The 16,547-nt window shown below is 40.2% G+C and overlaps 1 protein-coding gene across 1 annotated transcript in view; it reads left to right on the forward strand.

Moving 5' to 3' along the window:
* The window catches only part of LOC123533207 (TBCC domain-containing protein 1-like), a 320,801-nt gene extending 304,667 nt beyond the window's left edge, over window positions 1-16,134 (forward strand). Inside the window, exon 17 of the mRNA XM_053520503.1 lies at window positions 15,693-16,134. Within this exon, the coding sequence (XP_053376478.1) occupies window positions 15,693-16,054 (362 nt within the window). The 3' untranslated portion in view covers window positions 16,055-16,134. The remainder of the gene's footprint in view (window positions 1-15,692) is intronic.
* The last annotated feature ends 413 nt before the right edge of the window (window positions 16,135-16,547 follow it).

Here is a 16,547-nt window from a genome sequence, read left to right on the forward strand (position 1 = left end):
ATTAGGTATGTCTCTATGACCTCTGTATGATGGTGAATTTGTGACCTTGTAGAACAAACATAAACAGGCTAAATTTTAGTTCAACAAGGCTGTAAGTAGTGTACAGTCATTGACACTCAAATCCTTAAACATTGTTTCTCAAAACTGTCAAAAAGCTAGTTCTTAAACAAGGTCACTAGGGCAGATCATAGGAAAACCTTATTATTAGGTTAAACAGACCTTGTTGAGGCCACATTTTCTACTTGATCTTCAAAAAAACTTTGTCAGAATGTTTGTCTCTATGAAATCTAGGTTAAGTTTAAAACTGGTGTTACCCAAGGTCAGAAAAAAGATCAGTCAGTAGGTCAAATCATAGAAAAGCTTTGCTGACACTCTAGAGACCATATTTCTATGTGATCTTCATAAAAGTATTGTCAGTTTGTTTGTTTCTTTGAAATGTAGGTCAAGTTCAAAACTTGGTTACCTGAGATCTTAAACTAGGTAGCTTGGTCAAATCATAGAAAAACCTTGTTAATGCTCTACAGGCCACATTTTCTACTTGATCTTCTTAAAACATTGCCTGAAAGTTTGTCTATGAAATCTATGTCAGGTTCAAAACTGGATTATAAAACTGGATTATCTAGGTCAAAAACTAGATCACTACGTCAAATCATAGAAAGACATTGTTAACACTCAAAAGGTACCTGATCTTCATGAGGCTTTGTCAGAATGTTTGTCTATTTAAAATCTAGGATAATTTGTATTTGGGTCACTTGAGAAAAAACTAGGTCATTAGGTGAAATAATAGAAAATCTTTTTTAACACTGAAGAGGCCACTTTTTATGCCCCCGAAGGGAGGCATATAGTTTTTGAACCGCCTGTCTGTCGGTCTGTCAGTCTGTCCGCAATTTTCGTGTCTGGTCCATATCTTTGTCATCGATGGATGGATTTTCAAATAACTTGGCATGAATGTGTACCACAGTAATACGATGTGTCGCGCGCAAGACCCAGGCCCGTTGCTCAAAGGTCAAGGTCACACTTAGACGTTAAAGGATAGTGCATTGATGGGCATGTCCGGTCCATATCTTTGTCATCAATGGATTGATTTTCAAATTACTTGGCATGAATGTGTACAACAGTAAGACGACATGTCACGCGCAAGACCCAGGTCCGTAGCTCAAAGGTCAAGGTCACACTTAGACGTTAAAGGATAGTGCATTGATGGGCGTGTCCGGTCCATATCTTTGTCATCAATGGATGGATTTTCAAATAACTTGGCATGAATGTGTACCACAGTAAGACAACATGTTGCGCACAAGACCCAGGTCCGTAGCTCAAAGGTCAAGGTCACACTTAGACGTTAAAGGATAGTGCATTGATGGGCGTGTTCGGTCCATACCTTTGTCATCGATGGATGGATTTTCAAATAACTTCGCATGAATGTGTACCACAGTAAGACGACATGTCGCACGCAAGACCCAGGTCCGTAGCTCAAAGGTCAAGGTCACACTTAGACATTAAAGGTCATTTTTCATGATAGTGCATTGATGGGCGTGTCCGGTCCATATCATTGTCATTCATGCATGGATTTTAAAATAACTACGCATGAATGTGTGACACAGTAAGGCGACATGTCGCGCCCAAGACCCAGCTCCGTAGGTCAAAGGTCCTTAACTCTAACATCGGCCATAACTATTCATTCAAAGTGCCATTGGGGGCATGTGTCATCCTATGGAGACAGCTCTTGTTCATTAATCATTGTCAGAATGTTTGTCTATATGAAACCTAGACCAAGTATAAAAGTGGGGTGCCAGAGGTCAAAAACATTGTCATTAGGTCTTATCATTGAAAACTTGGATAATAATCTACCTGATATACATAAAATTTAGTCAAAATGTTTGTCTTTGTGAAATCTAGGCCAAATTAGATACTAGGTTATTTGGGGGTAAAAAACAAGGTCAAATTAGCGAAACAGAGTTTTCATGGGCCCTCTTGTTTTTGAGAGATTCCATGTATTTCTAGAAACATATATCACCCATTTTTAGCACGACTGTAGTATAAAGAGAGCTATCCTACTCGACCCCGCATCGGCGTCTTTCCACATCCCCACCTTGGTTAAAGTTTTTTTACACTTTCTCTTTTTTCTACTTATCTCTGTGATTACTTGATGGATTTGATTCAAACTTAAAAAAGTTATTCTTCATTATCACCCACATCATCTGACGTAAGGGCCATAACCCTGGCACCAATATTTCATGATTTATCCCCCCTTTTCACTTAGATTTTCAGGTTAAAGTTTTGAAGCACTTTCACTCTATCTCTGTTATTATGCCCCCCTTTGAAGAAGGAGGGGTATATTGTTTTGCAGATGTTGGTCGGTCGGTCTGTCGGTCAGTCGCTCGGAATGTAGACCAATCCGTTTCCGGATGATAACTCAAGAACGCTTGGGCCAAGGATCATAAAAGTTGATAGGGAGGTTGGTCATCAGCAGCAGATGACCCATATTGATTTTAAGGTCAGTATGTTAAAGTTCAAGGTCACAGTGACCCTGAACACAGTTAAACAGTTTCCAGATGATAACTCAAGAACGCTTAGGCCTAGGGTTATGAAAGTTGATAGGGAGGTTGTTCATGACCAGCAGATGACCCCTATTGATTTTGAGGTCAGTATTTCAAAGGTCAAGGTCACAGTGACCAGGAACAGTAAAATGGTTTCCGGGCAATTACTCAAGAACGCTTGGGCCTAGTATCAGGAAAATTGATAGTTAGGTTGGCCATGACCAGCAGATGACCCCTTATGATTTTGAGGTCATTATGTCAAAGGTCAAGGTCACATTGGCCAGGAACAGTTAAACGGTTTCTGATCTTCTTGTCCAAAACCATAGGGCCTAGGGCTTTGATATTTGGTTTGTAGCAAAATCTAGTGGTCCTCTACCAAGATTGTTCAGATTATTTCCCTTGGATCAAATATGGCCCCACCCCAGGGTTCATATGGTTTATATAGACTTATAAAGGAAAAAACTTTGAAAAACCTCTTGTCCAAAACGACAGGGCCTAGGGCTTTGATATTTTGTATATGACATCATCTAGTGGTCCTAAGATTGTTCAAATTAATTCCCTAGGGTCAAATATGGCTCCGCCCTTGGGGTCACATGGTTTACATAGACTTATATAGGGGAAAACTTTGAAAACTTTGAAAATCTTCTTGTCCTAACCACAAAGACTATGGCTTTGATATTTTATAATGTAGCATCATCTAATGGTTCTCTACCAAGTCTGTTCAAATTATCCCTCTAGGGTCAAATATGGCCCCGCCCCAGAGGTCACATGGTCATATAGACTTGTATAGGGAAAAACTTAGAATCTTCATGTCCATAACTTACATCATTCAAATTTGGACCATATGTATAGTTTTGAGTGGCAAGATGAACCTTAACATGAGTTGACCTTGATCTTGACTTAGTGACCTACTTTCACATTTCTCAAGCTACAGCCTTCAAATTTGGACCACATGCATAGGTTTGTGTACCGAAAAAAGCTTTGACCTTGTTATTGACCTAGTGACCTACTTTCACATTTTTGAAGGTACAGGCTTCAAATTTTGACCACATACAAAGTTTTTTGTTCCAAAATAAAATTTGACCTTGATTTTGACCTAGTGACCTACTTCCACATTTCTCAAGCTACAGCCTTCAAATTTGAACCACAAGCATAGTTTTGTGTTCTGAAATGAACTTTGATCTTGAGATTGACCTAGTGACCTGCTTTCACATTTCTGAAGGTACAGGCTTCAAATTTGGACCACTTGCATAGTTTTGTGTTCCGAAATAAAATTTGACCTTGATTTTGACCTAGTGACCTACTTTCACATTTCTCAAGCTAAGCCTTCAAATTTGAACCACATGCATAGTTTTGTGTACCCAAATGAACTTTGATCTTGAGATTGGCCTAGTGACCTACTTTCACATTTCTGAAGCTACAGGCTTCAAATTTGGACCGCATGCATATTTTTGTGTTCTGAATTGAAATTTGACGTTGATTTTTACCTATTAGCTACTTTCACATTTCTCAAGCTACAGCCTCCAAATTTGAAGCACATGCATAGTTCTGTCTACCTAGTGTTTTGATAAACTTTTTCTTTACCTCTCTTATTATACGCCGGTTTTGGGAACGCCCTGGGCGGGCGGCATCCACAGACTTTGTCCGGAGCATATCTTCTTCATGCATAGAGAGATTTTGATGAAACTTGGCACAGTTGTTCACCATTATAAGAAGGAGTGTCATGCGCAAGAACCAGGTCCCTAGGTCTAAGGTCAAGGTCACACTTAGAGGTCAAATTCAAGAACAACTTTGTCCGGAACATTTCTTCTTCATGCATGGAGGGATTTTGATGAAACTTGGCACAATTGTTCACCATCATGAGACAGAGTGTCATACGCAAGAACCAGGTCTAGGTCTAAGGTCAAGGTCACACTTAGAGGTCAAAGGATACAAGAATGAAAACTTTGTCTGGAGCATTTCTTCTTCATGCATGGAGGGATTTTGATATAACTTGGCACAAATGTTCACCACCACGAGACAGAGTGTCATGCGCAAGAACCAGGTCCCTAGGTCTAAGGTCAAGGTCACACTTAGAGGCCAAAGGTCAGATACAAGAATGACTTTATCGGAAGCATTTCTTCTTCATGCATGGAGGGATTTTGATGTAACTTGGCACAATTGTACACCATCATGAGACGAAGTGTCATGCGCAGGTCCCTTCTTTAGAATTACTTCCCTTTGTTGTTACTATAAATAGCTTATATTGTAACTTTTTAGCTCACCTGTTAGAGTGACAAGGTGAGCTATTGTGACCGCTTGATGTCTGTCGTCCGTCAACAATTTGTAAAAAAATCTTCTTCTTGAAAACCACAGGGCAGAATTACACCAAACTTCACAGGAATGATCCTTGGGTGGCCCCCTTTTAAAATTGTTCAAAGAATTGAATTCCATGAGGAACTCTGGTTGCCATGACAACCGAAAAGAAAAACTTTAAAAATCTTCTTCTCAAAAACCAGGTCCTAGAGCTTAGATATTTGGTGTGAAGCATTGCCTAGTGGACCTCTACCAAGTTTGTTCAAATAATGACACCGGGGTCAAAATTGACCCCGCCCCAGGGGTCACTTGATTTTACATAGGAAAATCTTAAAAAATCTTCTTCTCAAAAACCAGAAGCCCTAGAGCTTAGATATTTGGTGTGAACCATTGCCTAGTGAACCTCTACCAAGTTTATTCAAATCATGACCCCCGAGTCAAAATTGACCCCGCCCCAGGGGTCACTTGATTTTACATAAGAAAATCTTCAAAAAAATTCTAAAAATAAACCAGAAGGCCTAGAGATTAGATATTTCACATGTAGCATTGCCTAGTGGACCTCTACGAAATTTGTTCAAACATGACCCCTAGGGTCAAAATTGACCCGGCCCCGGGGGTCACTTGATTTTACATAGGAAAATCTTCAAAAATCTTCTCAAAAACCGGAAGCCCTAGAGCTGAGATATTTAGTGTGAAACATTGCCTAGTAGACCTCTACCAATTTTGTTCAAATCATGACCCCGGGGTCAAAATTGACCCCGCCCCAGGGGTCACTTGATTTTACATAGGAAAATCTTAAAAAATCTTCTCAAAAACCAGAATCCCTAGAGCTTAGATATTTGACATGTAGCATTGCCTGGTGGACCTCTACTAAAATTGTTCAAATCATGACCCCTGGGTCAAAATTGACCCCGCCCTAGGGGTCACTTGATTTTACATAGGAAAATCTGCAAAAAATTTCTAAAAATAAACCAGAAGGCTTAGAGCTTAGATATTTGACATGTAGCATTGCTTAGTGGACCTCTACAACATTTGTTCAAATCATGACCCCAGGGGTCACTTGATTTTACATAGGAAAATCTTTAAAAAAATTCTAAAAATAAACCAGAAGGCCTAGATCTTAGATACTTGACATGTAGCATTGCTAGTAGACTTCTACAAAATTTGTTCAAATCATGACCCCGCCCCATGGGGTTACTTGATTGTACATAAAAAAATCTTTAAAATTTTCTAAAAATAAACCAGAAGGCCTAGAGCTTAGATATTTGACATGTTGCATTGCCTAGTGGACCTCTACAAATCTGTTCAAATCTTGACCCCCCAGGGTCAAATTGACCCAGCCCCAGGGGTGACTTGATTGTACATAGAGAAATCTTCATAAATTTGCTAAAAACAAACCAGAAGGCCTAGATCTTAGATATTTGAGTAGATACTTTGTTCAGATCATGACCCCTGGTGTAAAATTGGCCCCGCCCCCAGGGGTTACTTGATTGTACATCGGAAAATCTTCCCAAAAAATTCCTAAAAATCATCAGTTTGACATTTGAAACATGTAGCTCATATTACTCAGGTGAGCGATCCAGGGTCATTATGGCCCTCTTGTTTCATTACTAGTTGTAAGGAAAAATCGAGACCACTTTTCTGTAGTATAACATGCATGTTACATCCATTTTTGAGGTGTATTTTGACCAATCTCTACCTGGTAAGGATTTTTTTTTTTTTAAACTTCCCTTAGTTGTTACTATAAATAACTTATATTGTAACTTTTTTTATAATTGACCGTAGGGAAAAACCAAGACCACTTTTCTGTGGTACAACATAGATGTTACTTTCAAATTTTAGGTGTATTTTAAGGTATCTCTACCTGGTAATGAGTTTTTATGTGGATTTAGAAAAACAAAAGAATTACAATAATTACTAAACAACCACAAAATTAAAATTCCATTTGCAAATACCGGCGCTAGAGTAAAGAAATTTGCTGTGACGGGCGTATATTGTGACATTCTGACACTCTTGTTACTTAATATTTTTGACACAGACTTGGGCTATTGTGCAAAATCTTCATCCACAATTGGAGTCATTAAACACTCCAGTGACAGCTCCAGTTTCTTCAGATGTGCCCAGTTTCACTATCCAGCATCGAAATAGTCGAGCGCGCTGTCTCCTGTGACAGCTCTTGTTATCTCACCTAAGCAATAGTGCTTTGAGTGAGCTATTGTGATCACTCACAATCTTTTCATTATACATTAACATTTGGGGGATGGGAGTGGGGGCACTTAGAGTTGCCCCTTTCCATCCATCTGTCACTCTGTCGGTCCGTCCAATTTGTGTTTTGCCTATCTCAAAAAGTATTTGACCCAGAGTCATCATCCCTCACAGGATTGTTATTCATCATGGGAAGTTGTGAACCTGATATATTTATGCCCCCCTTCGAAGAAGGAGGGGTATTTTGTTTTGCAGATGTCGGTTGGTCGGTATGTCAGTTGGTCCATAGACCAATCCATTTCTGGATGGTAACTCAAGAACCTTAGCCTGAGTATCATGAAAGTTGATAGGGAGGTTGGTCATGACCAGCAGATGACTCCCTTTGATTTTGAGGTCAGTATGTCAAAGGTCAAGGTCACAGTGACCAGGAACAATTAAAACGTTTCCGGACGATAACTTGAGAACGCTTGAACCTAGGATCACAAAACCCAATAGGGAGGTTGGTCATCACCAGCAGATGACCCCTTTTGATAGTGATGTCAAAGGCCAAGGTCACAGTGACCCGGTGTAACGGTCAGTTCTTTCCCCAGTCAGTTTTGAAACTGACTGGTCAATACTTTCCCCCCCTAGTCAATTCTTCCCCCCCCCCCCCAATCGCAACTGGTTACTCTTGATCATTCTTATGGGGGGGGGAAAACTAACTAGTCAATTCTTTCCCCCCTCATCAATTTTCCTGGCTAGTCAATTATTTCCCGTTAGTGAATTGGAACTGGTTATTCTTGGTTATTCTTAACTAGCCTGTTTTTCATTTCCGATAGTCGGTTTTCATTTAAATTTCATATAAAATAAGAAAATTAATATGTTTCATATTTTGTGTAAATTAAAGAAATGTTTTTAAATGAACTTATTTTAATTTCTGTTGAATTTTTTTATTTGCCTTTTTCCTGTTTCAATTTCTTCTAAGGTAAGGAAATTACACCTGGTCAGTTCTTTTCCCACATAGCCAGTACTTGACCAGTAAGGTGGGGGAAGTAAATTGACCAGTCAGTTCTTTCCCCCCTAGCCAGTACTTGTTTTGTCAGGTGGGGGAAGAAATTGACCAGTCAGTTCTTTCCCCCCTAGCCAGTACTTTCTTCGCCCACCTGACAGGTCAAGTATATGATAGGGGGGAAAGAACTGACCGGTCAATTTCTTCCCACTTAACAGAGCAAGTACTGGCTATTTTTTTGGGTTTTTTTTGTTGGATTTAATGTCACACCGACAGACTCGGTGGTTCTACCCAGGTGCCCGCTCGTGATGAAATAATGCACGGAGGGGCACCTGGGGTCTTCCTCCACCATTAAAGCTGGAAAGTCGCCATATGACCGATCATGTGTCGGTGCGACGTTAAATCCAACAAAAAAAAAAAAAAAAAAAAAAAAAAATAGCCAGTACTTGCTCTGTTAAGTGGGAAGAAATTGACCGGTCAGTTCTTTCCCCCCTATCATATACTTGACCTGTCAGGTGGGCAAAGAAAATGTCTGGTCAGTTCTTTCCCCTCTAGCTAGTACTTGCTCTGTTAGGTGGGCAAAGAAAATGTCTGGTCAGTTCTTTCCCCCCTAGCCAGTACTTGACTTGTCGGGTGGGGAGAAGAAATTGACCGGTCAGTTCTTTCCCCGCTAGCCAGTACTAGCTCTGTTAGGTGGGAGAAGAAATTGACCAGTCAGTTCTTTCCCCCCTAGCCAGTACTTGCTTTGTTATGTGGGAAGAATTTAACCAATCAAGTCCCCACTAGCCAGTACTTGACCTGTCGGGTGGGGAAATGAATTTGACCAGTCAGTTCTTTCCCCCTCGCCAGAACTGGACCTATCAGGAGGGAGAAAAAATTGACAAGTTAGTTATTTCCCCACTAGCCAGTCAGTTCTTTCCCCCCTAGCCAGTACTTGCTTTATCAGGTGGGGGAAGAAATTGCCTGGTCAGTTCTTTCCCCTCTAGCCAGTTCTTGACCTGTCGGGTAGGGAGAAGAAATTGACTAGTCAGTTCTTTCCCCCCTAGCCAGTACTTGACTTGTCAGGTGGGGGAAGAAATTGGCTAGTCAGTTCTTTCCCCCCTAGTCAGTACTTGACCTGTCAGGTGGGAGAAGAAATTGACCTGTCAGGTGGGAGAAGAAATTGACCAGTCAGTTCTTTCCCCCTATCATATACTTGACCTGTCAGGTGGGGGAAGAAATTTACCGGTCAGTTCTTTCCCCTCTAGCCAGTACTTGCTAGAAAGAACTGACCGTTTCTTCCCCCTCTAGCCAGTACTTGCTCTGTTAGGTGGGCGAAGAAAATGTCTGTTCAGTTCTTTCCCCCCTAGCCAGTACTTGACCTGTTGGGTGGGGAGAAGAAATTGACTGGTCAGTTCTTTCCCCACTAGCCAGTACTTGCTTCTGTTAGGTGGGAGAAGAAATTGACTGGTCAGTTCTTTTCCCCCAGCAAATACTTGACCTGTCAGGGGGGGAAGAAGGGAGGAAATTAACCAGTCAGTTCTCCCCCCCACCCCCCAGCCAGTACTTGACCTGTCGGGTAGGGAAATAAATTTGACCAGTCAGTTCTTTCCCCCCTAGCCTACTTGCTTTGTCAGGTGGGGGAAGAAATTGACCGGTCAGTTCTTTCCCCCCTAGCCAGTTCTTGACCTGCCGGGTGGGGAGAAGAAATTGACCAGCAGGTTCTTTCCCCACTAGCCAGTTCTTGACCTGTCAGGTGGGGGAAGAAATTGACTAGTCAGTTTTTTTCTCCTCCAAAGCCAGTACTTGCTCTGTTAGGTGGGGGAAAGAACTGACCAGTCAATTTCTTCCCCCACCCGACAGGTCAAGTACTGGCTATGGGGGGAAGAACTGACTGGTCAATTTCTTCCCCCACCTAACAGAGCAAGTACTGGCTAGGGGGAAAAGAACTGACTGGTCAATTTCATTTTGCCACTTGACAGGTCAAGTACTGGCTTATAAGGGGAAAAAGGACTGACTGGTCAATTTCATTTCCCGACCCGACAGGTCAAGTACTGGCTAGGGGGAAAAGAACTGACTAGTCAATTTCTTCCCCCACCTGACAAGTCAAGTATATACTAGGGGGGAAAGAACTGACTGGTCAATTTCTCCCCCCACCTGATAGGTCAAGTATATGGGGGAAAGAACTGACTAGTCAATTTCTTCCCCCATCTATATGCTAGGGGGGAAAGAACTGACCGGTCAATTTCTTCCCCCACCTGATAGGTCAAGTATATGCAAGGGGGGAAAGAACTGACTAGTCAATTTCTTCCCCCACCTATATGCTAGGGGGGAAAGAACTGAGTGGTCAATATCTTCCCTTCCCCCACCTGATAGGTGAAATATATGCTACGGGGGAAAGAACTGACTGGTGAATTTCTTCCCCCACCTGATAGGTCAAGTATATGCTAGGAGGGAAAGAACTGACCAGTCAATTTATTCTCCCCACCCGACAGGTCAAGTACTGGCTAGGGGGTAAAGAACCGACCGGCCAATTTCTTCCCCCACCTGACAGGTCAAGTACTAGCTAGGGGGGAAAGAACTGACCGGTCAGTTTCTTCCCCGCCTGATAGGTCAAGTATATGCAAAGGGGGAAAGAACTGACTAGTCATTTTCTTCCCCCATCTATATGCTAGGGGGGAAAGAACTGACTGGTCAATTTCTTCCCCCACCTGATAGGTGAAATATATGCTAGGGGGAAAAGAACTGACTGGTCAATTTTTTCCCCCACCTGATAGGTCAAGTATATGCAAGGGGGAAAGAACTGACCAGTCAATTCTTCCCGCACCTGACAGATATTAAATAGTAATGGCAATCAAACAGAAGTTAAAAAATTTGATTTGACAAAAAAACATTGATTAAAGTTACAAAAAAAGAAACATACAGGTTTATTCAAATGAAAAACAATACCTGTTTCATCTGAAATTTAAATGGAAAATGAATAGACACTTGTATCCCAAATAACAATACTGAAAGAATCCAGTACTTGAAGGGAAAACTTGACTAGGGGGAAAGAACTGACTAGTCAGTTTTTACCCTGGGGAAAAATCTGACCAACTAGTCAGTTTCTTTCCCTATCAGAAAACTTATTCCAAGGAGGGAAGAAACTGACTAGTCAGTTTTTCCCCTGGGGGAAAGACTTGACTAGTCAGTTTTTTCCCCAGGGAAAGAACTGACTGGGGGAAAAACCGGAGCTGTTAAACCATTTCTGGATGATGCCTTGAGAATGCTTGGGGCTAGGATCACAAAACTTAATAGGAGCTTGATCATCCCTATTGATTTTGAGATCAGTAGGTCAAAGGTTAAGGTCACAGTGACCTGGAACAATTCAACGGTTTCCATATGATGAATAACTCAAGAACGCTCGAGTCTAGGATCATGAAAGTTGATAAGGAGATTGGTCATGACCAGCAGATGACCCTATTGATTTTGAGGTCAGTAGGTCAAAGGTTAAGGTCATAGTGACCAGGAACAGTTAAACCGTTTCCGGTAGATAACTTGAGAACCCTTGGACCTAGGATCACAAAACCTAATAGGGAGGTTGGTCATGACCAGCAGATGACCCTATTGATATTGATGTCAAAGGTCAAGGTCACAGTGACGCGGAGCAGTTAAACCGTTTCTTTGTTTGTTTTGGGTTTAATGCCGTTTTTCAACAGTTATTCCAGTTATGTAATGGCGAGCAGTTAACCTAACCAGTGTTCCTGGATTCTGTACCAGTACAAACCTGTTCTCCGCAAGTAACTGCCAACTTCCCCACATGAATCAGAGGTGAAGGACGAATGATTTCAGACACAATGTCTTTTATCAAAGTTAAACCGTTTCTGGACGATAACTTGAGAACACTTGCTGCTAGGATCACTAAACTTAATAGGAGGTTGATCATGACCATCAGATGACCCCTATTGATTTTGAGGTCAGTAGGTAAGGGTCAAGGTCACAGTGATCCGGTTCAGGAGGATAACTTGAGAACCCTTGGGCTTATGGTCAAGATATTTAATAGTGAGATTGATCATGACCAGCAGATGACCCCTATTGATTTTTAGGTCAGTAGGTCAAAGGTCAAGGTCACATTAAACAGTATAACAGTTTCCGTATGATAACTCGAGAACACTTGGGTCTAGGATCATGAAAGTTGATAAGGGGATTGTTCATGACCAGCAGATGACCCCTATTGATTTTGAGGTCAGCAGGTCAAGGTCACAGTAACCTGGAGCAGTAGAACATTTTTGCCAAATAACTAGAGAATGCTTTGGTCTAAGATCACATTTGATACGGAGGTCACTAATGACTGGTAAATGACCCATAATTATTGATTTGAGGTCAGTTCATCAAACGTCCAGTGCACAGTGAGCAAATAATTTCTGTTACTTGTGCAGATGCTGAATGCTTCAAGGGGGACATTTCGTGTTCTATGAGCTCTTGTTTATTTTGGATCTCACACAGCCAGACCAGAGTTTTGGCCCTTGACTTAGTCAAAAATATGCATTTATAGGGCCTAAGTTTGTGTCACATGTATCTCAAAAACTAAGTATTATAGGCATATTATTCAGCATGTGAAGTTATGCATAAAAGTTTGTGTCACACATATCTCAAAAAGTCGTGGCCCTTGATTTTCAAAAATATGCACAAAGGGGATACAAATTTGTGTTACATGTATCTCAAAAAGTATTTGACTGGCATAAAACATTAGGGAATTGTTATATAGCATGTGAAGTTATGCACTTGGTGTTTTGTTTTGGCTTTCACTCAACCAGACCAGAGTTATGGTCAGTGACATAATGAAAAATACACATGAAGTGCCTAAAGGTTTACATTGCATTAATCTTTAAATATATTTCACCTAGAGTCATGGAACAATGTAGGAATATTATCTAGCATGTAAATTAAGGACCTGAGATTTTTTAGCTCATCTGATTTTTTGAAAAAAAATGATGAGTTATTGTCATCACTTGAGCGGTTGTCGGCGTCGGCGTTGCCTGGTTAAGTTTTATGTTTAGGTCAGCTTTTCTCCTAAACTATCAAAGCTATTGCTTTGAAACTTGGAATACTTGTTCACCATCATAAGCTGACCCTGTATAGCAAGAAACATAACTCCATCTTGCTTTTTGCAAGATTTATGGCCCCTTTTGTACTTAGAAAATATCAGATTTCTTGGTTAAGTTTTATGTTTAGGTCAACTTTTCTCCTAAACTATCCAAGCTTTCGCTTTGAAACTTGGAATACTTGTTCACCATCATAAGCAGACCCTGTACATCAAGAAACATAACTCCATCTTGCTTTTTGCAAGAATTATTGCCCCTTTTGGACTTAGAAAATCAGTTTTCTTGGTTAAGTTTTATGTTTAGGTCAGCTTTTATCCTAAACTATCAAAGCTATTCCTTTAAAACTTGCAACACTTGTTCACCATCATAAGGTGACCCTGTACAGCAAGAAACATAACTCCATCCTGCTTTTTGCAAGATTTATGGTCCCTTTTGGACTTAGAAAATATCAGATTTCTTGGTTAAGTTTTATGTTTAGGTCAACTTTTTCTCTTAAACTATCAAAGCTATTGCTTTAAAACGTGCAACTCTTGTTCACCATCATAAGCTGACCCTGTACAGCAAGCAACATAACTCCATCCTGCTTTTTGCAATAATTATTGCCCCTTTTGGACTTAGAAAAATCATTTTCTTGGTTGAATATTATGTTTAAGTCAACTTTTCTCATAAACTATCAAAGCTATTGCTTTAAAACTTGCAACAGTTTTTCACCATCATAAGTGGACACTGTACATCAAGAAACTTAACTCTATCCTGCTTTTTGCAAGAGTGATGGCCCTTTTTGGACTTAGAAAATCATGGGTAGAACAATATTTCTATTATACAAAAAAAATCAGATGAGCGTCAGCACCCGCAAGGCGGTGCTCTTGTTTTCACTTTGCAAGACCAGAATTATGGCCCTTGACTTGGTCAAAAAATAGAAATTTATGTCCTATGTATCTAAAAATGTACTTGAGTCATAAAACATTAGGGGATTGTTATATAGTATGTGAAGTTGGGCACCTGGTGTTCCCTTTGGGATTTTACTCAGTTATACCAGAGTTATGGTCCTTACACTTAGTGACAAATACACAAACACATAAAAACGCTTAAAGGTTTCTGTTGCATATATCTTAAAAGATATTATTTCTCCTAGAGTCATTAAACGATGTAGTGACAGGAGGGTCATGATAACTATATATTGCTCACTTGTTAAATATACCCGCATGACTCAGATTCAAACTTGACCTAGGGATCATCAAGATAAACATTCTGATCAACTTCCATGAATGTGGCCTCTAGAATGTTAACAAGCGTTCCTTTGATTTGACCGGGTGACCTAGTTTTTGACCCCACATGACCCAGTTTCAAACTTGGCCTTAGAATCATCAAGATAAACATTCTGACCAAGTTTCATGAAGATACGGTCATAAATGTAATGTGGCCTCAATAGTGTAAACAATTTTTTCCTTTGATTTTAGTGGTGACCTAGTTTTTGACCTCACATGACCCCGTTTCGAACTTGGCCTAGGAATCATCAAGATAAACATTCTGACCAAGTTTCATCAAGATAGGGTCATAAATGTGGCCTCAGGAGTGTTGTTAACAAGTTTTTCCTTTGATTTGACCTGGTGACCTAGTTTTTGACCCCACATGACCCAGTTTTTGACCCCACATGACCCAGTTTCTATCTTGGCCTAGAGATCATCAAGATAAACATTCTGTGCCAGTTTGTATCAAATCCAAGCATAAATGAAACCTCTATATGGCTGAAAGGGCCAAAATAGAAAAGTTTGCCCCTTTCAGGGGCAGTAACTCTAGAGAACCTTTCATGGACTTAAGTTGTGTGTAAATGTGGTTAAAATCGAATGTAAAATGTCACTTCTATCGTGTTCACAAGGTAAAAATCAACAAATTTTGGCTCTTTCAGGGGTCAGTCAGGGACCATAACTCCGGAACCTATGAGTGGATCTAACGGATTCATCATGGAATCCAAGATCTGTAGTTGTTAAAGATATTTTGCAAGTTTGTATCAAATCAAACCATAAAAGAAGTCTCTGCAAAAGCCAAAATAGCAAATTTTTGCCCTTTTAGGGGCCTTAACTCTGGAACCCATGATTTAAAGGAACCTAGATATGATGCCAATACAAGTTGTGTGCAAGTTTGATTAAAGTCGATTGCAAAATACGGTCTCTATCATGTTCACAAGAAATTGTGGACAGAGGATGGACGGAGGGCGATCACAAAAGCTCACCTTGTCGCTACATGACAGGTGAGCTAAAAACAGAGCTACAAGAGGCTGGGGCTAGTGTTCCCAATATGAAAAAAAACTGAGATTCTGCAGATCAGTGATCAAGAGTGCAGAAATGTTTCTTGGTTGACTCCTAAGAAAATTGTCTCCTGTTTGAGTTTTGAATGTCTGAGATATCATGCGAATCCATCTTTGATCTTGCATTTTGTGGTAAATTGAATCAGAGATTGAAGAAGTTACTTTTGGTTTTACTAGAATGATTGCATATTCTTTACTTCTTGTTATGCAGTATATAAGGAGACATTTAACATTTTGATATTTAGAAAGTATGAATTGTCAAACATTGAGATACACATATTTACATTTTTATTTAGGAGCTGATAGAAATCTGTGGGACCAGCCATTATGTATTGGCCCTGATCATAAAGAAGAGACTCCAGTTTGGGAGCTGCTCCTTGTAAATGAATTCTTTACATTTAATGTGCCATTTGAGATGGAGGGCACAACAAAGGCTATACCTGGTGGACTGCCAAGTAAATACCAGCGTGCTGTCAGTCATCGTCATCGACAAATTGATGCATGGCAGAAAATGGTAAAGGAGGCGGGGCTTGCACGTGAACAACGCAAAGAGTTTCAGGGACTTGTTGAAAGTAGATTTCATGTTTGGTTGTCCGAATCAGGTCATAAACGAGAACTTGATAGTTTAGTAGTGCCTTCAACAGGAAAGAAATCTTAATGAAAAAAGAAACTATATATTTTAGAATTTTTCGAAATGAAAGATGTATTTATTGAGTAATTAAAAAGATATTGGCATGATTTAAAGTGTTTTATGTTTGTACCACTATCGAACAGTTTTGATCTAGCGTGTTGGGTCAAAGTTACATTTTGTGATGTTGAAAGGATGGTTAGCGGTTCAAATCCCGGTTCTGGTCTAACTGGTTTAACTTTTAACTTGGAATGAGATAATCTGCATACATAGAAAATTTCATGTTGGCTCAGTGGTCTAGGGGTTGGGCCAAAGTTACCTTTTGGGATGTAGTAAAGATGGTTTCAAGTTAAAATCCCACATTTCTTTTTAATAGGTCATTTTGATGCTGTAGGTTCAAGGTCACAATTACCTCCCTCATCCGAACTCGTCTGGACTGAAAGAAAAGTTTGAATTAGAAGGGTTTCTGTACTTTTGCATTCCTGATGTAACGTCAGCACTGTACATATTTTGTGCTAAGTAT

The sequence above is a fragment of the Mercenaria mercenaria genome, chromosome 12, assembly GCF_021730395.1.
Source record: "Mercenaria mercenaria strain notata chromosome 12, MADL_Memer_1, whole genome shotgun sequence".
In the NCBI taxonomy this organism is placed as follows: domain Eukaryota; kingdom Metazoa; phylum Mollusca; class Bivalvia; order Venerida; family Veneridae; genus Mercenaria; species Mercenaria mercenaria.